Here is a 21,291-nt window from a genome sequence, read left to right as displayed (position 1 = left end):
CAGTCAGAGATTAGTGTCCTCTATGTACCCACAGGGCGGAGAACACATGTAGAAAGGTTGCGGGAAGCAAAATAATTTTCTGTTTGTATGTTGTTTTATAAAAATAATTTATTCTGCTGATCATATTGTACTTGATGGTACACACAAGTCACGTAACGCATTGTGATGGCGAATGCTTTGTTGTTGTAAAACTTAATTGGGAAGACGCCGTGCACTTATGAACCGCGATTTTCTTTTTTATTTTCAGCAGTACTTTCGGCGTTTCTGGGACGTCTTAATAACAGTGCACGGGCAGGACAAGATGCGAGTCAAATGGGCCAAATGCCGCTACCGTTGTGATTTTTTCCGGTATTCAAACAGAGGATGATTTTAGAGACGTCACCTTAGTCGAGGTCGGTGTTTACAAAGTAAGCTTACATTTCGATGGCGCGCCCCAGGATATTTACCGTGTCAATACTAGGACAGCAAGACGGCGTTGTTTCGCGCAAAGGCCGCAGTCCGCCGCAGTCCGCCTGGCCGGCAGGCAACCCAACGCGCGGCGGTGCGGCACGGGCCGGCTGGCTGGCTGGCTGGCCGGCTGGCTGGCCGGCTGCCGTCCAGAGCCTGCCGATGCGACAGCTCCGTTCATCACATCAGAGAGGGCGCGCCAGAGGACATGTCGTCGGACGACAGAGCGACATCTTTGAACAAACGTACGACAACACGATGTAGGCACGGAGGCTCACTGCAATTATCCAATTTTCAACCTGTTCGTAGTGGGGATACGAACCATAGCGCTCGAGGCACCTCGCGAGCCTGATCACTGCCTCATTTAGGTCCTGCGCGATGATGGTATTCGCTGTTGGTCCAAAAACGAAGAAGAATTTTAACGTGAGACAAGAGCCCCCGGACCCAGCCAAGTGACACTCCCTTACCCTCCTTCACACAGATTCGGGCGATGATGTCCGCCTTGGAGGAGCCCTGCTCCATGGTGTGCTCCATGGTGTGCTCCAGACCCTTGGCGTCCTTGTACTCCTCGCGCTCCTGCCAGGCCGTCCGGAGGATGAGGTCGCGGAGGGGGTGCTCGAGGAGCTTGTCGTCGTGGTGCACCTGCAACGCCGCAACGGGGAGGTCTGAGCGCGAAGAGGACACAGCGAACGGCGTACGGAAAGCATGCGTGTGATGCACTGACCACGTCCACGGGCCGGAAGAAGCAGATCAGGGTTTTCTGGAGGGAGGACAAAGCACAACGACATTGTTAGCCACACTAGTAAAGCAAAAATAAGAGAGCGGAACCGTCTTACTCTCCACGACATCGACCGGTCTCCGTTCCTTCCTCAATCTGAGATTTGATACTGACGTAGGTGAGCCAAAACGGTGATACTCACGAAAAAGTCGATGAAGGGCTGGGAGAGCATGAAGACCAGGCGCCTGCTCTCGTCGATGCGCACGGCGTCCGCACATCCACTCGTGATCTCCGCGAAGCTCGGCTACGCGACCAAAACAACAACAACATGGAATTCAGACAGGTCTACATTTGTTTCGCACTGGTTTCTCTAATCGTTTAGGCTACCTCGTGGGCACGGACAGCCAGGACGCACACGACGAGGACGAGCAGGACCTTCATGGTGGCCAATGGTGGCTCGACGGTGGAGTGACGACTGGCCGGTCAGCCTGGGCCCTGCCTGCCCTGCCTGCCCTGCCTGCCCGTCACCGTCGTGACCCGGGCCAGGCCGGACTGGCACGCCCCCACCCACCCGACCGCACCACGCCGCACCCCGCGCTAGTTTTCGCGCGCCACTCACAATTTGTTTTCCCGCTTTGATGGAGCCAATTCAGACCTGGCCCGCGCCATTGTTTTCACTTGATAGTTTCATAAGCAGGGTGAATGGTTTGGTGGATTTAGAATAAGGGTATAAGGCCCTAAATGATGTTACACCCAATCACAGCCAATGGTTTATTATTTTTTCGAAAGAGGCAGAGCAAGATGAATGACATGAGTGACTTATGGATGAGAACCGCTGTCTGTGTAAGTACGCGTCCTTTAGGTCCTACTGCACAACGATGCGGGACTCCGGCTGTGCCCGGGACTCGACGTCGCCGAAGTTGGTCCAGGTGTGGTCCCAGAGCTGCGGGTCCGCCTTGGGGTCCCAGGGGAGGTTGCCCGGCGGCACGGCGGTCGCGTTCACCTCGCGCAGGACCTGCATCATGTGCTGCAGGACCGCCGGGAACCTGTATCAGAAAGAAATCGCGTCGTACAAAGGGTCGATGGAGGACGCGGCGGGGCGGTGCACAGTGGGTCAGAAGACCGGCGGAGGCGGTCAAAATCGCGGACGCGTTTTTAGCTCTTTAGGAGGCGGTGCGCTACCTGTGCGCCAGGTTCCGTCGCTCGCACGGGTCCGTGGCCACGTTGAAGAGGCAGGGCGCCTGCAGCGGGGTGCACGCGGCGTCGGGGCCGTCGGGGGCCTCCTCGGCGCCGCACTGCACCTCGGCCAGCTCGCGCAGGCTCATCACCTGGTCCGCGGTGAGGCCCAGGCCCACCGAGGCCGCCGCCTTGCCCGCGCTGCTGGCCATCACGGCGGACGCGTCGTAGGGCCGCGGAGAGGGGTCGTCGCGGCCGGAAGGGCCGTACCAGCCGTCCCAGGTGCCGTTGTAGGTGGCGCCTGTAGGCAGAGTCCGTCACCACCTTGGTTACCACCGGCACCAGCACGCCAGCACTCCCCAGATCGTACTTCGCCTACCCGAGACTATCTTCCACGGCGCCATGGTGATGGCGGCGACGCCGTAGATGTCGTCGATGTTGTGCAGCACGCTCGTCCTGTTGGAGTCCAGGTCGAAGGACAGCGCGTCCCACACGTCCATTCCGTCCAGGCCGGCCAGGGCACTGCGTTCAAAAAGTACGTCAAGCGGGGCGGCGATGCAGGGCAGCATAGGGACGGACAGTGCTTTCGTCGCTGTCTCGCTCGCACTCTCCCTGCGTCCCACGGGAGAGCGAGAGAGATGGAGCGACGAAAGCACGGCGGGTGGATGGGGTGGAGTGGGGCTCACCCGGGGTCTCCCCCCGCCGCGCGGTACAGTGTGGGCAGCCAGTCGGTGACGTGCATGAGCTGACGGGAGACGCGGCCAGGCCGCGCCAGCAGCGGCGACCAGAGCAGCGCCGCGCCGCGCACGCCGCCCTCCCACAGCGTGTGCTTCACCTGCAAGCGGAAGGGAAGGGCGCGGGTTCAAACACCGACCTTTCAAACAGATGAAAATGAACAAACGGAGGTGTGGACTTGCCCCACGCAGAGGCCAGTTGGACGCGGCGTTGAGGTTGAAGCCCTCCGCCGGGCCGCCGTTGTCCGTGCTGAAGACGATGATGGAGTTGCGCAGCATGTTCCGGCGGCGCAGCGCCTCCACCACGCGGCCCACCGACTCGTCCACGCGGCTCACCATCGCTGCGGCCGGGAAGCCCAATTACATTTATCTCCATGCCGAGTACACTGTGGAACTGGCAAAGTGAAAAACCTCGAAACAGAAAGGGGAGGAAGAGAATGAGGAAAGGGTTCTTGCCCGCGTAGCGCCGCCGGTTGTAGTCCGGGATGGCGTCGTGCTTGGCCACGTCCTTGTCGTGCGCGGGCAGCGGGTTGTACGGGTTGCCCGAGTGCGGCGCCACGTGCGCCAGGTACAGGAACAGCGGCGTGGACGCGTTGTGCGTCGACACGATGTGCTCCGCCTCCTCCGTGAACACGTCGGTGGAGTAGCGGCCGTGCAGGTCCCAGGCAGGCCGCAGGTCGCGGCGCATGTCCATGCCCCAGTACGGCTGCAGGGCAAGCGAACGCGAGGACGGCGGTTAGAACTGCAGGGCGTCGCGCCATCTCTCTCGCACTCGTGCGGCGTCCGGTATAGGTGTGAGAGAGACAGAGCGACTAGAACGGCTCTCAGTCTACAAGTATGCGCGCTAGGCCGGGCTAGGCCAGGCCGCAGGCCGCACCCTCTCCACGGCGGTGTGGTCGAAGTAGTCGTGGTGGCCGGTCCAGGGCCCGAGGTGCGACCGGAAGCCCCTCCTGGTGGGCGTGTACTCGCGACGGTAGTGGCCCAGGTGCCACTTGCCCACGATGCGGCAGTCGTAGCCCTGGGCGCGCAGGTACTCGGGCAGCAGCACCTCGGACAGCGGCAGGCCGCGGGGCTCGGCGCCGAACAGCACGGTGTGCTGCATGCCTGCGAGGAACGAGTGGCAATCAGTGGCTTCCTTGTTCGAGTTCCTTCCGCGGGCCAGAGTTCGAGACGCCGTGTCACACTGTCCCCGGCACGGCGGCAGGGCGGCAGTGCGGCACGCACCGGTGTGGATGGGGTACTTCCCCGTCATGAGCGCCGCCCGCGTCGGCGTGCAGATGGGCGTCACGTAGTAGTTGTTGAGGATGAGGCCCGAGTACGCCAGCGCGTCGATGTTGGGCGTCGGGATTTGGCTGGAGCCGTGGAAGCCCACGTCGTTCCAGCCCTGCAAGACGACATCCCAAATTAGCGGTGTGCTTCCGGGCTCACAGTGCCGCGGCCTCCAAGTCCAAGGTCGCTCACCAGGTCGTCGGCGAGGACGAATACGATGTGTGGCTTCGCTTTCGATATCGGCATCGGCCTGGAGCGTCGGTCCTTGTTCACGGCGTTGGGGCTCACGGTGGCGGAGGTCGTGGACCCCGAAGGTGTGGACGACGAGGACGTCGTCGTCGTGGGCCTCGAAGTCGTCGACGCCGAGGTCTTCGACGCCGAGGCCGGTGGCCGGTCAGAGGCAGAGGGCGGTGCGCCCGGCGCCGACACCGTGCTCAGAGCCGAGGCCGTGGTGGCCGTGGTGACGAGCACCGCCACAGCACCCAGCACCACCTGCATGGATGTCAAGGTGTCGTTTTGTTGTTGCTTTAGTTCAGATGGCAAATGACGAATTCGCCGTTTCATCGCACGCTCTGGACTCACTTCCGCTCGTCTAGTTCTCCCTCCCTCTTTTTAGACACACTTACACATACACACATACAGGCTGTGCTGAAAACGAAAGTAAACCAATCAAACCGCGGTTACCTGTCCTGGAAGCGTTCCAAGTCTAGTACTACAGCGTGTGACAGTGTGACAGGGCGGGCGCCCGCGGGTCTCGGCATAGGCTGGCCCGCGCGGCAGCGGAGTGTTGCGGGCTTGCCTATCCGCCTTCGCCAGGCGCTTCAGGCGCTCCAGACGCCTAGCTGCCTGACGCGCCAGCCGAGTCGTTTCGTCGCTCTGTCTCTGTCGCACCCGTGGGACTCTCCATAAGGGTGCGAGAGAGACAGACCGACAAACCGAGCCAGTCCAGTCTGTCCGCAGACGCCCCGTCGGTCTCGATGACGTCAAGGCGCGTTCGAATGTCGCCTTTGGTACTTTTTTTTGTTTTTGTTTTTTGTTCGGCGCTGCTTGCCCCCCGTACCGCTCCGTGGCCGCCCACGGCCGGTGCGATGGTGCGATGGTGTGATGCACAGCGCGACAACGCAACTTTCACTCTCAAGATCGGGGCGTTTGGGTCTGGACCGCACCTCTCGTTCGAGGCGCGGCGTGCGCGGCGTGCGCGGCGGCGGCGCTCCCCGCCCGGGACATACACAAGCGACATGCATAAATAATTTGGCGGTTATGAGGAGAAAACTAGCGGGCGGCTCGGCGCGGCTCGGCGCGGGGCGCAGGCCGGCGCCGGCCGTGTGGCTCGACAAGCACCGACAGCGACGTCCCTGTCCGCCAGCCTCCCAGTCCGACGAACCCGCCCGGAAGAGCACAACACAAAGCCTGAAGCCTCCTTATCAAACCTCCCACCACACCAATGAGAGTGGGCCCTCCCCCCGCTGTTCTCCTCGATATCTCTCTCTCTCCACTTTCCAGGCGCACTTGGAGGAAAAGGCTGCTGCTTTATCGGTGTCCACGACGAAGAGTGCTCTCTGCTGGCATTCCCCAGACGGGCTTGGTGCCGCCCTGCCGCATTCTAGCTCCGGGATGCTGGCGGACGCTGGCTTGTGGCTTTGCCGGACGCGAAAATGACACCCTTGAGCATCCGTGCATCGCTGCATCGCTGCAGCGCGGCCCCGGCCAAGCACCTGGCCTGCAGGCCCTCCAGGCGGCCCGCGCAGTGCGCGGAGCCCCGCGGCGGCGAGCGTGACGTCAGCGCCGCGGGGCGGATCCCATTGGCCTCCTGATTGGCACCCATCAAACTCGGCCTCCGCCGCCACGACGGCAAGCAGGGCGGCGCGCCGGCGCCCACAACCGGCACGCGCGGAGGAGACGATGCACTGCATGAAACACAACAGGAGCAGACGCCGCACTTGCCCAGTAACGCGGCGTCGACGGCTGGACTCGGGGCGGCCGCCGGGTCCTGGGGGACGCACGTCCAGACGACTGCACCTCGGCGTCGGCGCGCATGGTGGCGGACGCGGTGACGCGGACCCGCGCGCGCACGCACGCACGCAGGGACTGAGGCACTGGGTCACCCGACCATCTCACGGGGCACTGCGGGGCACGCGGCACGCCGCTGGACTTGGCGTGCGCCGAAGCACGCGCACTCCGCACTAGCACGGCCGGGGCTGGCTGGACCGAGCCATGCCCCGGCCCGCCCCACCACGCGGCACTCGGCGACTTGCTCCGCGACAAAGTTACACTGGTTGCTGTGCCCGAGACGGTGTCGCGACCACGCTCAGCTCGGCCCAGGGTAGCCCAGGGTCGGGTCCAGAGGTTGCGCTGTGCACTGTCCGGGGCCGGGTGTGTTGTGATCCCCGGCCGCTGGAGCTGGAGTCCAGCCAGGGCCTGGAGTCTCCGGACTGGAAACCCGATTCCGATTGCCTCTGCCTCGGCCGAGAGAGGGGACTGCTTCGGGACCGATCCGGCTGGACGGACGCCGGGTTGCAGTAAGGCAGCACTCCGACTGTACTTGTCACTCTTATCATCAATCTGCGTTCTTACGGCTCTTTTGTTCGAGCGTCGAATAGACTTTTTGATTTGAATTTTCATTTTGTGGGTCAAGGTGAAAAGCCAGTTTCAGGGGAAATGAAGTACTGCAGCGTTCGTTCTCCTTTTTATTCACATAAATCACAATGGGAGATACACTCGTTTGCATCCCTGCAGTCAGACTGGCATATAACCATTGTCCTCAAAATCCCATACCATGACACTAGTGTAAATTAAAATGTATCACAAATAATCAGGCACAGTTCTCCTGCAGATAAAATTAAGTGCATCACATTAAAAATATCCTGTAGGTAAGAAAATAAATTACAACCTATGAATAATTCAATTTAGGTTCTCCACAACACCACAAAAAATTCTGAAAAATTCTGTCAATCATCATAGATAGCAGATGGAAGAGTGAGAGCAAAGACAAAATGTCAAAATATTGCAGAAAGACATGCCCCATATCTTCAACACTCTGATTTTCCAATACAGTAATAAATTAAGCAATCAAAAATAAGAGTAGAAAATGTTTCAACAAGTTTTATAAGTGCAGTGCAGTAATAACAAAAGCAATGCACATTTCAATTTATTTTTTTCATCAGTGGTGTGATGAAATTACACAAGTACTACATTGCTGTCTGCCAATTTGAGCACATTTTGAGGCATGTTTGCACCAGATACCAACAGAATTAGTGGCAACATTGATACTTCTAAGGGGGAAAAATCCACTTCTTAATTACTAGGTGCTCAACTTGCTCACATATTTTTTTACAAACGATGACAAGATTGATACACCACAAATATCACGATAAGTTCACATCCTATGAATGGCACTCACATCAGGAGCTGCATTTACATTGGGTACATGCAGATTCAAATAGTGGAGATATCCAGTAAAAGAAACAAAAAACGCAATCTGGCTGACAAGAATTGAAACAAATTATAAAGACAAGACATGTAATCGCATACCAATTGAACATACATAGAGGGTCTACTTGTCAGGTGTTTGGAAATATGAAACAAACCATTGTTAAGGAAACTGACTACTTTTAAAGCACTGACCAAACAATACATTTAAGAGATCTTCATTTTCCTTGCACATCGACATTACACAACTCAACAGATATTTAACATACTTATACAATTATCCTATTAGTTTCATAGTTGCATGGAATACAATATGGTATGAGCAGAAAAAACTCAAACAGCAGTCAATGAAAAACAGCTATATATCTACAGAATATACAAAAACACATATAAAATCATAGAGTCCATATTCTGAACACTAGAGAATAGTGTGATTGCCCTCAATTTACCAGAAAACTTAATCTCTTCATCTCTTCTGCATTAGTTGGATGTGAATACCAGACAGCTTAGGACTACAACTTAGTAGTATTTACTGATCTCTATTACAGCTCTGTGTGATGTTTCCCTGAAGAAAGAAATTAAAAACATTAGAAACCATCCTGTACTGTACTTTTAATTAATTACAACAATAAGCATGAGTTATACCAGTATGAGATTTGTCACTGGACTGTGTCTGACTAAATTCTGAATGCGCCTCTAGTGAGTCACTTTGGACTTTCTGCTGCAATTTTTTAATCTGATCATCATATCCCTTCCATTCTGGTAAAATTCTCATGGCTGCAGTTAGTTTGGCTTCCTTTGTCAGTGGGTTATTGCACTGCAAACAAGGAAGAAAATTATTATCATCATGGAAAAAAGTCATGGTCATTTAGTACTTTACAAAAAAAATATCTTCATACCAAATCAATAGTTTTAGCATGCTGTTTGGAACTGTCATCACACCAAGTCTCACACCAGAGCCATTCCTGAGGAAGTGATTTTATGGACACTTGGTGGATCATGTTATTTGGAAGATCCTGGGAAAAGAGCAAATTATAAATAATGAGTGATTAATAACAATGACAATAGGGAAGTACAAGACGAGACACAAATCTACAACTCAAAATATAGCAAAATAGGTTCAAACCTGGTCCAAATTTGATAAACTGTTGGGGTCCTGACTAAGGGCTTGGTACTGTCCCCTCAAACGATCACCAGCTGCAATGCGCCGGAATCGCTTCAAATCAACCACATAGAGGGCACTGATGTGGTAACGACGTCCTTGTAAATGGCTTCTCCAATAGCCTTGTTTCCAAAACCTAGTGGTGCAGGTGGAAAAGCAGTTTGTCAAGCTATGCTAAGAGAAGGACTCTCACAAGATGCCAGAATTGAAGAGTTTGTTATATTCACCTAAAGCCATCCATCTCTTTACGACTTTCGCAAAACGGAGTGTAGCCATATGGAGCACCACCAAGATCCAAATCATGAAGTTCTTTCAAATCAGCACGTACAACCTGAAAAATATCAAATATGTCCATGGATGTACTTTTATAGAGGAAATGGGAGAGGGTTGTTGTGTTGGACGTTAAAGAGTCATTAAGTTACCTGGTCAGCATCCACAAATATGATCTTTTTAACATCAAGAGGGAACAGAACATCCAAAAACAAAATCTTATAACCCCAAATGATTCGCTGTTTTTCAGTTTGTTGATGTAACCACCTTGGCCACTTGTACTGTACAAGTTCGTACTCAAAGCCAAATTCACTCGCCATATGAGGTAAAAAGTCTTTGAAGGTGGGAGAAAGATAATTTTTGAGGAACCAAAACTTCACGGGAGTTTTTGTCTGTTTTAGAACACTAAGCATCATGATACGTAGGAACCGTTCATATAGATGGCCCGATGCAACAGAAAATATGTTCAGCTTTTCTTCATGTTCTTCTTCACCTGGTTTTTGGTTACTTCCAAAAGTACTGTAAAAAAAACAAAAAAACTCACTTGTTAATATGTGAAAATAAATAGAAAAATAAAATATATTTTGACAAGTCATTAAAAGACCAACCTTGTGATGGAATTCCAAATACCGGGATTGTTGCCGTCATCATCTTCAGACAGCAAATCCATGTTCATTTTGTCAGGCTTCTTCTGAACACGTAATTTAAGAACATGACTTCTGAAAGAACTGATAACAACCTTGATATCAGTTGAATTTGGTGGTGTATCTGACCCATCATGACTGACAATATCAAATAGATCAGCTGATCGTCCTGGTCGTAATCTCAGAACCCAAGCACCTGGGTTAGCTTTCAGCTGGAAATATCCCAAATTTGCCATCACAATAGTGTCAACTTTCACTGGAGAATTTTCAGTTTCAAGAGTGATTTGAAGGCCGCGAGGGGGATTTCCTGTCATGGCTTCAAAGCAGTGACCCTCCAATAGTAGATATTCCAACTCATATTCACTGTAAGGGAAAAGGACAAGTTAGACACCAATCAAATAGGTAACTTAAAAGAGCATTCACACAATCCATCGGCAAAAATAGAAACTGCTCACCTATGCACATTGCCAACTACATCCTCAAGCCTTATGTTATCAAGATCATAAGGACTTGTCACAGACTCAACAAGCCAGTTTTCAGGGACCTGTAGGTTCTGAGTGAGAAGGGGTGCTTCTGGAAGATTTGTGAAGCGAGCCATAGGACCCAAAGTTAACTGCCCTTCAGAGGTAAACTGCAGTTCAGGTTCCAAAACAAATCGGTAAAAGCTCTTCAGAGGCATGTCACTATTTTTTTCAACTGAGTTTAAGAAAACTCGGATGCGACAGTTAAGTGCAGTCTGCAATGTGAGAAGAATAGGTCCAATTCTCTGAGCTCCACGAGAGACTGGATCCACTATGACATCGATGCGAAGGGCTGGTTCAGAAGGCTTAGAGGCTGGGATGTCAATAACACTGTGGTCAGAGGTAAAAGTTGGAATCTCAAAGCGGGATCTGCTTTGAGGATGTGAGATCAATAAACTGACAATTCTCATAGCAATGTCACTTGTTAGTTCTGTTGCATCTTCCTCATCATCTTCACTGAAGAAAGACACAGAACTAGCAGGCTGGAGAGCGCCTTTAATTTTATCAATGTGGGTAGAATAGCTGTGCCGCTCAAGAAGGGAGAAATCATCAACAGTGAAGTCTTCCGTAGCTTCAAATGCACCCAGAACACGGCCGTTGCTCACAACAGCCAATTGACTTGGTTTAAGGCCAAGTGTGCGCTCAGCATACATTAAGTGCCTCTCCATTGTATCTCTAATTGGTTTTGAATCAGCTGTAGCTTCAATTGCAGCAACATCAATACCACTTAATTTTAAATCTGCAAGTTTCTTCTCACCGGCTAACAGGCGTTTGATTACATCACTGTTGTCCAACAGTTTTAACATGAAATTAGTGGCTTCTTCAGGGGACAGAACTTTCAATGCTGCCAAAGCTACTCTGTTCAATAAATTGTCTCCACTGGAACCACTGGGATTTACCACAAGACCTACTCTCACAACGCCACTGCTCTTCATTTGTTTCAAAGCTGACTGTAGCAAATTTCTGCCTTTGTTACAACTGGATGACAAATCTGCCACAACCCAATTAGTTAAGAAGTATGTTTTACTTTGTTTGCGTGGAGTGAAATAGCGAATGGTTGAGACCATCAGTGCAGATTGATCAGAAGTGCCCAGAAGTGAAAACACTTCAGGAGAGATGGACTCCTCCACACTGGTAACAGTACGCATTAGATCAATTTGCTGGGTATTTTCTGTATTCAAAATGCGTTCATTCAGCCTTGGCATTATGTTTGGCCTGTCCATGATGAAGTCAATCACATTGTCACTGTCTCGCAGCTCGCCTTTGTAAACAGCTTTCTGAAAGGTCGGAGTTTGTGACATGATCTCACTGAGAACTGCTTCTTCAAAGTCATCAGCAGTCAGTGACTTATCTGGCAAAGGAATTCCATTCAAGAGTACTTGGGGTAGCTTGCGAAGTCCACTTCTATCCACAAACTCCCTTGCTAGCTTCCTGCCAGTATTATAATCGGATTCAGGACCGAACACATCTTCCAAGTCAACTCCCTTGTACTTTGCCTTTAATTTCTTGTGAACATCCGCAACTTTCACATTTCTATTTTCAGTCTTGATGGCAGCATAAACATCAGTTAAAAAACTGAGGCCATCACTTGGAGACCCATTTTCAACAGCATAGTTGTAACCATTTAAAAGGGCTACACTGGCATCCGTAAACCCTGTTGCTTCAGAATCGGGTGTTGTGGCAAGTACTACACCAATATGTAGTGGTGATTGATGATGAATAAATGATTCTGCTAATTTCAATATTGGAAAGGAGTCTAGCTTAGATGGATCAGCTATAATCACAAGGTTAAAGAGATTCCTTCTTATGCTTCGAAGCATCCCCGGGAAGGTAGGCCTCAAAAGATCTCTCAATGACACTGGCCACCTTTTATACACTTTATCATTTTCAATATCATTGGCCCAAAAGACAGCCGAATCTCTGATGTCAATTCCGTATTCAGTTGTTCCTCCAGTTCCAGATGAAAGATCTAATGCCATAAGAGCATTCATTCGTTTGTCTGAAACACCTAAAGAAGAAAGCAAATCAATATTAAACTGCCCTATTGGCACAAAAATCAAATTTTTGAGGGCTTATACAATACCAATGGTATGGAGTCCTTGCATGAGGCGCTGCTCTTGACGAATAATTTCAAGAAGGGAGATCATATCAACAACATCAAGGTCAAAGAACATTCCATTTATGAAAATAGCAGTATCTTGGGGTTGAATGTTCAAAGAAGTGGAGAACAGGTCCTGATTTTGCTTCATCTCTTTCTTCATTTCTGGATTAACCACTGTCCGTACAAGGGAGCGAGCCTAGACATATATTAAAGATGTGAAAAGATTGTAACCTTTTAACAGGATAGTACTAAAAACACATGATTGAAGTTACCTGCAAAGGGAAATTCTGAGCAATGTGAGTGAGAACTTGAAGGGCCTCCTCTCTAGGGGAGCTCATAATCCGTTCTGCTGCTTGCAGACTTAGTTCTTGAAACTGCCATGCTTTCAGTGGTGCCATCTCGTTACTTGACTCAAGGAGGTTTTGTCTTAACTTGTCCAGATTTTCTACTTTATCTGGGTATAAAGTTCTGGAAGGGATCAAGAGATAAGTGTCAAACTGACTGACTAGAATTTTTAACAAAGTGTAACTGATTAAATTAACATACTTGAGGGTATTAAAGTTAAATCCTTCAATTTCTTCATCTTCTTTCTCTTCCTGAGACTCTCCCTCAGAACCTCCTTTAACTTCAGTGTCATCTTGAGCTTTGTACTCTGTTGATTTCATCTGCAATTCGACTCCATACCCTGAGAGACGTAGACGCCGATTGGGCCTTTCCTGTCATGCAAGAGAAAAATCCGAAATTTGACAACATGAAAGAACATTTTAGTCTCAAGTCTTTTATACATTTATTACTAAAGTAAAATACAGTTCTATAATCACTGTCTCCTCCCTTTTAACTCACCTTGACATAATGTCTTAAAACATATCCTATTTTACCTTCCACTGCTTGGTTTTTAAGGACTTTGTGGAACTGTGAAAATTCAGATGTTCCTATTTCTCCATACAAAATGACCACTAAGCTCCTATTTTCTGAACCAGGATAATGGTGGTCAACTCTGTATGTTTCACCATTTTTTATGTTGGTTGAAGGCTAAGGGAGTGAATAAATTTACATAGTTGACAAGAGTGACAATGATACTGGCTGATAATAAAAAGAGAAAAGAAAAAGAGCAATTCAAACATACATTGACAGTTTCTTTAGCAATCACGGCTTCAAGTTCTGATGAATGGCAAAGGAGTTTCCCATTCAATAAGGCAGCACAAGGACAACCTTTGTCAACAAGGCCATGTTCCCGGGCCATCTGGGAGTACATTTCAACCTTTGGAGCATATATATGAAGTGACAAGGCTAACTTCATGAGCTGAATTTGAGTGTTTGAAATGAAGCGACTAGCTATGGCAAGGGATTTGTCATAAACTACTTGGTCAGATCCTATGATAAAAAATAGACACTGTTAGAACAGTCCTCACTAAAACAATGAAATGCAAAAGAGCAGCATGAAATAAATCATAGTTACATACCCTGTTCTACCAATGGTGTTGAAAGAGAGCTGACTTCATCTATATAGCTCCACATACTATCCCGATTCTCCTCTGCAAGGTACTCTGCAATCTCGAGAGCAAAAGGAGTGGCCTCCCATTTTGAGTTTATTAATGTTGTTACAGACTTGGGCTTCTTTGCTGGGGAAGCAGTGTGAAGAGCATTGGGTAGGATAGCCGCCAAGGCGACAACTACCCATAGATTTACAGTCATCTGCCAAAAGAGACGGATTCAGCGATTAAGCAGAATAACAGTAAGCCAGCAAAATTTCAATGAATTGGTGAGATTGATTGCCACTCCGGATTGTGTCATGTCTCTCCTTAGAGTGCAAATAGATTCGTAAAACTTCATATCCAGAAAATAAGCAAAGATTGGGTAGGTTATGTTTCCACTGGAAACACAATGATTACAACCAAGAAAGAAAAGTAAATGAATAAAAAAAAATAATAAAGGGTCTGAATTTAAACATTCTAAGAGAATTCGGACGGCAACACGAGGAATTGGAGACTATTTAACAAAGACATCACAGCAGCCGGGTACACAGTAGTTGACGAGCAAGTCATAGCTACGGACAAAAAGGACCAAAACCTGTTCAATAGTTTGGCTCCCATACCGAAGCATGCAAAGACAGCGCTAAACTTACATTTCAACAGTTAAAAGAGCGATCTTATCATGTCATTCATTCGTTTACTGACTGAAATTTGTCTCTGACATGGATAAGTTTATTTGCAGCAGGCCGGATAACAGACGACACGCTCTTTGGCACCAATGTGTCACTTTGTTTCGGTGTTATCTGACATGAATAATAAATCTTACTGTGGCCTAGAAAAAGTTTGGTACTACTAATGTTTTTTAAAAGAAAATACACAATCTAATAGAGACGGCATGCATCAAATAAAGTCATGAGGAATAAGTAAATATTTGTGAGATTCAGGTTTGTACGTCTGCATATGACACAAGGTAGTCTCTGATTGGTCAGATTTATGATGATGACTATGAAAAGTTTTCTGTTCTGAAAGTCTTAATTTCTCATACCTCGTCCCACTGTCCCCCCACCCTCCCCTTCCCTTCCCCAACCCCGCAACACATTTGTTGTCGAAGTCAAAGTGATCCAGACCATGTGGGTGAAAACACACAATTTACCGGCTGTAACTTCATGAATATACCGCAACAATGACATTAATTTGTGTGTCTTAGAGACGGGCATCCTTTTGTCTCACTTGAGAACAGGATAACGGTAACAATATCGTTATTTAAAATTCAAAATTTCTTTATTGGCCAACTGCATCCTGTCGAGGTTAAGTTGTGTTGTGAGACTAACAAATATCCAAGTACTTGGGTGGCACTAAGATGGCAAAAGATGATGGCGGAATCCCAGATGATAAAAAGAAATCTCATCGTGAGAGGCGTGCAGGTGATGATTCGTTTATTGTCTCAGTTATCTGTAATTTTTCTACCTGACGTCGTGGGTATTGTTCTAAGATCACTCCATTCATGATATTTTATGTCGTAATTTGCAGGACGTAAAGCTGAGAAAAAGAAGAATAAGACCAAGGGAAATGGTGTTGATAAACCAGAGGATGGTAAAGTGAAATTTCGTGATAGGCCTGACAAGGAACGAAATCCAAAGGCATTTGCTCTCAACTCTACCCTCAGAACAGAACGACGCTTCAGACGGTATGCGTGATAGCTGGTCATGTGGCCTCTTTCTTCCCTCTCATCTTTATTCACCTTTCTCATTTAGAAATATTTTACTTGCAGAGGTCAGGACCTTCAGACCAAGAAGCAGCATATTCCATTGGTTGACCGAGCTCCACTTCAACCTCCACCAGTCATGATTGCTGTAGTGGGACCCCCTAAAGTGGGAAAGACCACATTGATCCACGCTATCATAAGAAACTTCACACGTCAACCACTTTCAGAGATTAAAGGGCCTGTCACTATAGTTTCTGGTACGATAAGGTCTGATTCGGAAGTTTTGTAAGTTAACCCACACTGTTTTTCTAATCTAACACTTTTCTTGCAAAGGGAAAAAGCGTCGATTAACAATTATGGAGTGCAACAATGATATAAACTGTATGATTGACTTAGCAAAGGTCGCTGATATAGTTCTCCTGATGATAGATGCCTCTTTTGGGTTTGAGATGGAAATCTTTGAATTCTTGAATATTTGCCAGGTAATCAAGTTTGTCAGTGCTAGCCAAATTCAATTTTTTATGTGGTTATTTAATCTCTCATTTTTTGACTTTAAAACTTTTTTAATAGGTTCACGGTATGCCAAGAATAATGGGTGTACTGACTCACTTAGATATGATAAAGAAAGCAGACAAGTTAAAGAGGACCAAAAAAGAATTGAAACACAGATTTTGGACTGAGGTTTATGCTGGCGCCAAGTTATTTTACCTATCAGGACAGATACATGATCAATATTTAAGAACTGAAGTTAAGAATTTGGGAAGATTCATATCAGTAATGAAGTTTCGACCACTGCAGTGGCGCTCCACTCATCCATACTTAGTTGGTAATTTGCACATCTTGTAGCTCTTAAAAAAAATTAAAATAATGTAATCATGAAAATTTTTTTAAATCTTTTTGATCTGTTTAATCTTTTAAATTTGTAGCTGATCGTATGGAAGATGTCACTCCACCTGAACAAATACGATTGAACCCCAAGGTTGATCGTTCTGTTTGCTTGTATGGGTACATGAGGGGAATTCCTCTCAATAAGAAAAGTATGGTCCATGTTCCAGGTTAGTTGTCTAAGCTTTTTTGGTTTCTTTTGTTTTTTCGCTCTTTGCATTGCTTTTCTCAAGTTAAGCTAATTTTTTTACATTATATTTGAGTGTCTTGATGTTTTTTATGTAGGCTGTGGAGATTTACGCATTGCTGATGTGTCATTTTTGCCGGATCCATGCCCATTGCCTGAGACAGTAAAGAAACGTACCCTAGGAGAAAAAGACAAATTAATTTATGCTCCATTTTCTGGTGTGGGGGGTATTGTTTATGACAAGGATGCTGTATATGTTGATTTGGGAGGCAGTCACTCCCATTCTAACAAGGTATATATCCTGTGCTTGGTTACCAGGAATTGAGTCAGCTGCTTGTTATTTGCTGTTAGGCTTCAAATTGACTGTTTTTGCAGAATGACAATGAAGACCGGCATGCCCAACGAGAGCTTGTTAGTAATATACTTCAAACCCAAGAAACTCTTGATGAAAAAATGAAACATAGTGAATTGCAGCTGTTTAGTAATGCAAAGCCCATAACAGGAGACCAATTGGAGCAGTAAGTTTCTACTAGTTTGTCTTGGTTTGTTCATTCTGAACTTTCCAACATAAAAATTTACTAATTATGTTCAAATTTTATTTTAGACCTAATACCACGGGTCGCCAGTTTGAAGTCGTAACTGATGAAACTGGAAGAGAACGTCGAAGAGTTTTATTTCCTGTTGATGTTGGTGAAAGTGATGATGATGATGATGACGACGAAGATGATGGAGATGACGAAGGTGATGAAGATTCCCCAGACAACCAACTGGATCTAGATGATGAAGAAGGAGTTGATGATGGTGATATCACGGAAGATAGTGAAAATGAAATCGAATCAATTGTGAAAGATGGGAAAAATCGCAAGAAAAGAAAGAATGCACGGACTATTGGTGAAGATTTTGGATTGGAGAGTGATGAGGACACCAAGCAAGAAAATGATGAGGTTACACTCTCTAAGAAAAGAAAAGTTCCGAAAGGACAAACATCTTTGCTAGAAAAACCTTCCAAAAAGATCAAGAAATCCCATGAAGATAATGAAGATAACAGTGATGAAGAAATTGTGTTTAATGATGGGAAGAAAATTCGCCCTATCAAAGAGAGTGACGTGCTGTATACCAAGCTCAGCCAAGACAGAGGATCTGACATAAGAAGTAAAATTGCTGATGCCTTGTCCATGCTGGAAAAAGGAGGAAATGATAAACCTTCTGCTGTCTTTTCTGATGAAGAGGAAGACTGGTCACAGAGTAGCAATGATGAAAAGGGCGATGACAGTGAAAGTGAGAGTGATTTTGGTGGAGATTCTGACTTAACTGAGGATGAAGATGAAAGTGATGGAAGTGTCCATAGCAATGATGAAGAGCAGCCTCCATCTTCTAGTGCAAATGGCTCTGCAGCTTTAGCAGAGGAAGATGCCATCCGCTGGAAATCAAATCTTCAACAGAAGGCAGCTGATGCATTCATTGAAAGACAAGCCAGCACTCAAAATTTGTGGAAAATGGTCTATGGTATGGTGATTTTCAGTGTCACTCTCTGTTAATTTTGTTTATTCTCTTAATTAGTTGATTAATCACACTATTCATTCAACTTTATTTTAGGAAAAATAAATGAAGTGAAGAAAGATGAATCTGAGTCAGATAGTGAAGAAGTTGGTGGTCTTTTCCGAGTTGTAAGCCGAAAGCAACACCAGCGCCAAGAATCAAGAAACACATGTAATGCTGAGGATTGCTCCCGCTTTCCTCTAAATTTAGTTAGAGATTGGAGTCAACAAGATGTGAGTTCTTTTTGAATCAAATATCAAATTTGATCAACCCCATTCTAAATAAATAATTAATGATTTGCATCTTAGGTGCGAGACTTGATTCGTGATTGCTTTGTTACTGGTAAATGGAAAGAATCAGAAGATGCTGAGGAGCTACTGAGACTAGATGATGCTAGTGATGGAGATGATGAAATGTTTGGTGATTTTGAGGATTTGGAAACTGGAGAGAAGTTTGGTAGCTCCAAAAAAGGGGACGGTCTTGAAGAGGATGGAGATGGTGAGGATAAAGGTACGTCATCTTTCCTAGGTGAAGTTTTGTTGTTGTTGTGTTATTGTTTTATTTTATACTTTACCAAATAATTTTAGATTCTAAGAAGCCAAGCAAACCTATGAGTAAAAAAGAAATAATGGACAAAAAAATGAAGTTAAAAGAAAGGTTTAATGCAGAATATGATGAGCAGGAGGGAGGTAAATCTTTCTATGATGAACTGAAGGCTGAAGTCAATCAGCAAGCTCAGGTATGCAATTCTTTGAAATTCGGTTAAGTGCTGTATCAGTAACTCAATTATAATGTATACATATTTTTGTTCTCATTTCAGCTAAATAAATCAGAATTTGAAGGGTTGGATGATGAACTGCGTGTCCAGCTTGAAGGTTTCAGGGCCGGCATGTATGTTAGAATTGAGTTAGCTCAAGTTCCATGTGAACTTGTCCAACATTTTGACCCTGCTTATCCTTTGGTAGTAGGAGGTCTCCTCACTGGCGAGGAAAACATAGGATTTGTGCAGGTAAGAACAATAGTAAACCAGATATGAATGACATTATCTTTTGCAGCCAGATGTATAGTTTGTCCTTGTTATATTAGGTGCGAATGAAAAAGCATCGGTGGTATAAACGAATTCTCAAAAATCGGGATCCATTAATTATATCAATGGGATGGAGAAGATTCCAGAGTTTGCCTGTTTTTGCCAAACAAGAAGACAATATGCGACAAAGAATGCTCAAATACACTCCAGAGCATGTTGCGTGCATGGGGCATTTTTGGGGTCCTATAACTCCTCAAACAACTGGATTTTTAGCTCTTCAAGATGTTGCCTCAAGAGCTGTAAGCATACTCCACCAACATGATGATATTTTTCATCTATTTTATCTGCTCTTTGTTTGATGAGTCGCTTTTGCCATTTTTTTAAAATTTGCAGGCTGGATTTAGAATAGCAGCCACTGGGGTTGTTGTAGAGCAAGACAAGACCACCCAAATCACAAAGAAATTAAAGCTGACTGGTGTTCCTATGAAAATATACAAGAAGACTGCTTTCATTAAAGATATGTTTACATCTTCTCTTGAAGTTGCACGTTTTGAAGGAGCCAAAATTAAAACAGTTTCAGGAATAAGAGGTCAAATTAAAAAAGCCTGTACCAAACCAGAAGGTGTATTTAGGGCTACATTTGAGGACAAAATCCAACTTAGTGGTATGTTCTCATAAAGTTGGGAAACAAATTGCTTTGAATTAGACCCTTTGATAATAATAATAATAATAATAATGATAAACTTTTCCAGATATTGTATTTTGCCGCACATGGTACAAGGTGGATGTGCCACAGCTGTACAATCCTGTCACATCATTATTACTTCCGCCTGAAAAGAAAAATGAATGGCAGGGCATGAAAACTACTGGACAGCTTAAGAGGGAACGTGGAATCCGAGGAGATGCTAATAAGGACAGTCAGTATACTGTAAGTAAAATAAAAGTGTTCTGGTTATTTTACAGAAAAAATGCAACTGTGATCTTCTTCTAAAAACTATTTTTTTTCCTTCACAGCCAATTACACGTGAGCCGAAGGTGTTCAGACCCTTAGTCATTCCCCGAGCATTGCAGAAAGAACTCCCATATCGTGATAAACCTAAACACAAGCATGAGGCTGGTCCTAGTATAGAGAGTCAGCGTATAGCTGTTGTCAGAGAAGCACACGAGCAGAAGGTAAGCAAGATAAATTGATTCATGGTTAACTTTCTTCTGTGTGTAAAATCTAACTTTTATATTTCTTCTTAGGTTGATAATCTGATGACTATGTTGAGAACTAATTATGGACATAAGCAACAACTGGCCAAGAAGGCAACCAGTGCCCGAATAGAAGAACTCAAAAAGAAGAAAGAAATTGAAGAGTACGGGAAGGAACGGCGCCAGAAGGTGCTTAAACGTGAAGTTTTTAAGACTCTTACCAAAATGCAGAAAGTTGAAGAGAAGAGAGCTGCCAAAGGGGGGAAAGGAGGGAAAAAGGGGAAAAGATAGGCAAACATGATCTAGTATATTTATGTAATTATCTGCCGCCAATCAATCGACAACTGTACTATTTTCAGAACTGTGCTCATATATGTTCGTGGTAACATAGTGTATAATTTTTCTGTCTGTGTTATGTGGTCTTGCGACTTCCTGAAATAATAATTCCTTTGCAAAGGAAGCCTTTTTGTGGAACTTTATTTCATACCTGTAAGCAATCTACACAATGACACCAGGGAAGTCCCAGTAGCTGATAGGGCTGCATTTTTGGGGTGGGCGGGCAGGGGGGCACACTGTAGGGTGGCGCCCCCTCGCGGACGCCGGCTGAAGGCCCCCGCCGCCCCGCCAGGTCGTCGCCGCGGCCGCGACACGGCGGCACCACTGGCACTGGGCACCACCCCCAGGCCCCTCAGTCGCTGGTAGTCCGCCGTGGATAGAGGGTGCGCGCGCCTGGCCCCGCCGCCCATGCCCAGTGCCAGTGCCGCCCACCGGCCGCACCCCCCAGCGCCCCACCCCTCTGCGCCCCGCGACG

At 46.8% G+C, this 21,291-nt stretch overlaps 4 protein-coding genes across 6 annotated transcripts; 1 reads left to right on the top strand and 3 right to left on the bottom strand.

The window, feature by feature from the left end:
• Positions 1–88: 88 nt before the first annotated feature.
• Positions 89–1,707, bottom strand: LOC117643818. Its single transcript, XM_034382922.1, has 6 exons — positions 1,553–1,707; positions 1,368–1,469; positions 1,172–1,207; positions 915–1,089; positions 770–838; positions 89–680 (listed from the first exon to the last, which is right to left on the bottom strand). The coding sequence occupies exons 1-6, from the start codon at positions 1,604–1,606 to the stop codon at positions 628–630; spliced, it is 489 nt and encodes a 162-aa protein (XP_034238813.1). The 5' UTR covers positions 1,607–1,707; the 3' UTR covers positions 89–627.
• Positions 1,708–1,922: 215 nt separating this feature from the next.
• Positions 1,923–6,399, bottom strand: LOC117643805 (arylsulfatase B). The gene is made up of 10 exons (XM_034382905.1): positions 6,289–6,399; positions 4,537–4,836; positions 4,300–4,459; positions 3,953–4,179; positions 3,532–3,781; positions 3,259–3,416; positions 3,028–3,176; positions 2,721–2,863; positions 2,348–2,642; positions 1,923–2,211 (listed from the first exon to the last, which is right to left on the bottom strand). Exons 1-10 carry the CDS (start codon positions 6,379–6,381, stop codon positions 2,031–2,033), a joined length of 1,956 nt encoding a protein of 651 aa, XP_034238796.1. The 5' UTR covers positions 6,382–6,399; the 3' UTR covers positions 1,923–2,030.
• A 619-nt stretch (positions 6,400–7,018) lies between these two features.
• LOC117643798 (UDP-glucose:glycoprotein glucosyltransferase) lies at positions 7,019–14,857 on the bottom strand. Its single transcript, XM_034382894.1, has 15 exons — positions 14,597–14,857; positions 13,935–14,166; positions 13,598–13,845; positions 13,315–13,503; positions 13,018–13,187; positions 12,744–12,939; positions 12,454–12,667; positions 10,305–12,378; positions 9,814–10,212; positions 9,358–9,724; positions 9,163–9,266; positions 8,900–9,071; positions 8,673–8,789; positions 8,419–8,590; positions 7,019–8,338 (listed from the first exon to the last, which is right to left on the bottom strand). Exons 2-15 carry the CDS (start codon positions 14,164–14,166, stop codon positions 8,316–8,318), a joined length of 4,677 nt encoding a protein of 1,558 aa, XP_034238785.1. The 5' UTR covers positions 14,597–14,857; the 3' UTR covers positions 7,019–8,315.
• A 164-nt stretch (positions 14,858–15,021) lies between these two features.
• On the top strand, positions 15,022–20,940 carry LOC117643799 (ribosome biogenesis protein BMS1 homolog). 3 transcript variants are annotated; one of them, XM_034382898.1, is made up of 18 exons: positions 15,022–15,367; positions 15,474–15,630; positions 15,715–15,905; positions 15,982–16,130; positions 16,219–16,474; positions 16,575–16,703; positions 16,819–17,012; positions 17,096–17,238; positions 17,325–18,226; positions 18,317–18,492; positions 18,568–18,757; positions 18,847–18,998; positions 19,080–19,268; positions 19,346–19,585; positions 19,680–19,950; positions 20,039–20,214; positions 20,301–20,459; positions 20,532–20,940. In XM_034382898.1, the coding sequence occupies exons 1-18, from the start codon at positions 15,304–15,306 to the stop codon at positions 20,769–20,771; spliced, it is 3,978 nt and encodes a 1,325-aa protein (XP_034238789.1). In that variant the 5' UTR covers positions 15,022–15,303; the 3' UTR covers positions 20,772–20,940. The 3 variants fall into 3 exon arrangements, with proteins under 3 accessions (XP_034238789.1, XP_034238787.1, XP_034238786.1); XM_034382896.1 differs by having other exon boundaries at positions 18,568–18,769; XM_034382895.1 differs by having other exon boundaries at positions 18,568–18,769; positions 18,841–18,998.
• The last annotated feature ends 351 nt before the right edge of the window (positions 20,941–21,291 follow it).

This window comes from Thrips palmi, unplaced genomic scaffold (assembly GCF_012932325.1).
Source record: "Thrips palmi isolate BJ-2018 unplaced genomic scaffold, TpBJ-2018v1 HiC_scaffold_17, whole genome shotgun sequence".
NCBI classification, from domain to species: Eukaryota; Metazoa; Arthropoda; class Insecta; order Thysanoptera; family Thripidae; genus Thrips; species Thrips palmi.
This window is presented reverse-complemented; position numbering and strand designations above follow the sequence as displayed.

Excerpts from the sequence above, each read along its gene's own strand:
- LOC117643818 (XM_034382922.1), bottom strand. The coding sequence starts at position 1,606 with ATGAAGGTCCTGCTCGTCCTCGTCGTGTGCGTCCTGGCTGTCCGTGCC. Across the intron at positions 839-914 it reads CCGAATCTGTGTGAAGGAGG|CGAATACCATCATCGCGCAG; the intron begins GTAAGGGAGTGT and ends TTGGACCAACAG. Across the intron at positions 681-769 it reads GAGGTGCCTCGAGCGCTATG|ATGTCGCTCTGTCGTCCGAC; the intron begins GTTCGTATCCCC and ends GTTTGTTCAAAG.
- LOC117643805 (XM_034382905.1), bottom strand. The coding sequence starts at position 6,381 with ATGCGCGCCGACGCCGAGGTGCAGTCGTCTGGACGTGCGTCCCCCAGG. Across the intron at positions 3,782-3,952 it reads ACCACACCGCCGTGGAGAGG|CCGTACTGGGGCATGGACAT; the intron begins GTGCGGCCTGCG and ends CTTGCCCTGCAG. Across the intron at positions 2,212-2,347 it reads CGACGGAACCTGGCGCACAG|GTTCCCGGCGGTCCTGCAGC; the intron begins GTAGCGCACCGC and ends TTTCTGATACAG.
- LOC117643798 (XM_034382894.1), bottom strand. The coding sequence starts at position 14,166 with ATGACTGTAAATCTATGGGTAGTTGTCGCCTTGGCGGCTATCCTACCC. Across the intron at positions 12,940-13,017 it reads TTTAACTTTAATACCCTCAA|AACTTTATACCCAGATAAAG; the intron begins GTATGTTAATTT and ends GATCCCTTCCAG. Across the intron at positions 9,725-9,813 it reads ATTTGGAATTCCATCACAAG|TACTTTTGGAAGTAACCAAA; the intron begins GTTGGTCTTTTA and ends TTTTTTTTACAG.
- LOC117643799 (XM_034382895.1), top strand. The coding sequence starts at position 15,304 with ATGGCAAAAGATGATGGCGGAATCCCAGATGATAAAAAGAAATCTCAT. Across the intron at positions 16,475-16,574 it reads CACTCATCCATACTTAGTTG|CTGATCGTATGGAAGATGTC; the intron begins GTAATTTGCACA and ends TTAAATTTGTAG. Across the intron at positions 19,586-19,679 it reads AAGATGTTGCCTCAAGAGCT|GCTGGATTTAGAATAGCAGC; the intron begins GTAAGCATACTC and ends TAAAATTTGCAG.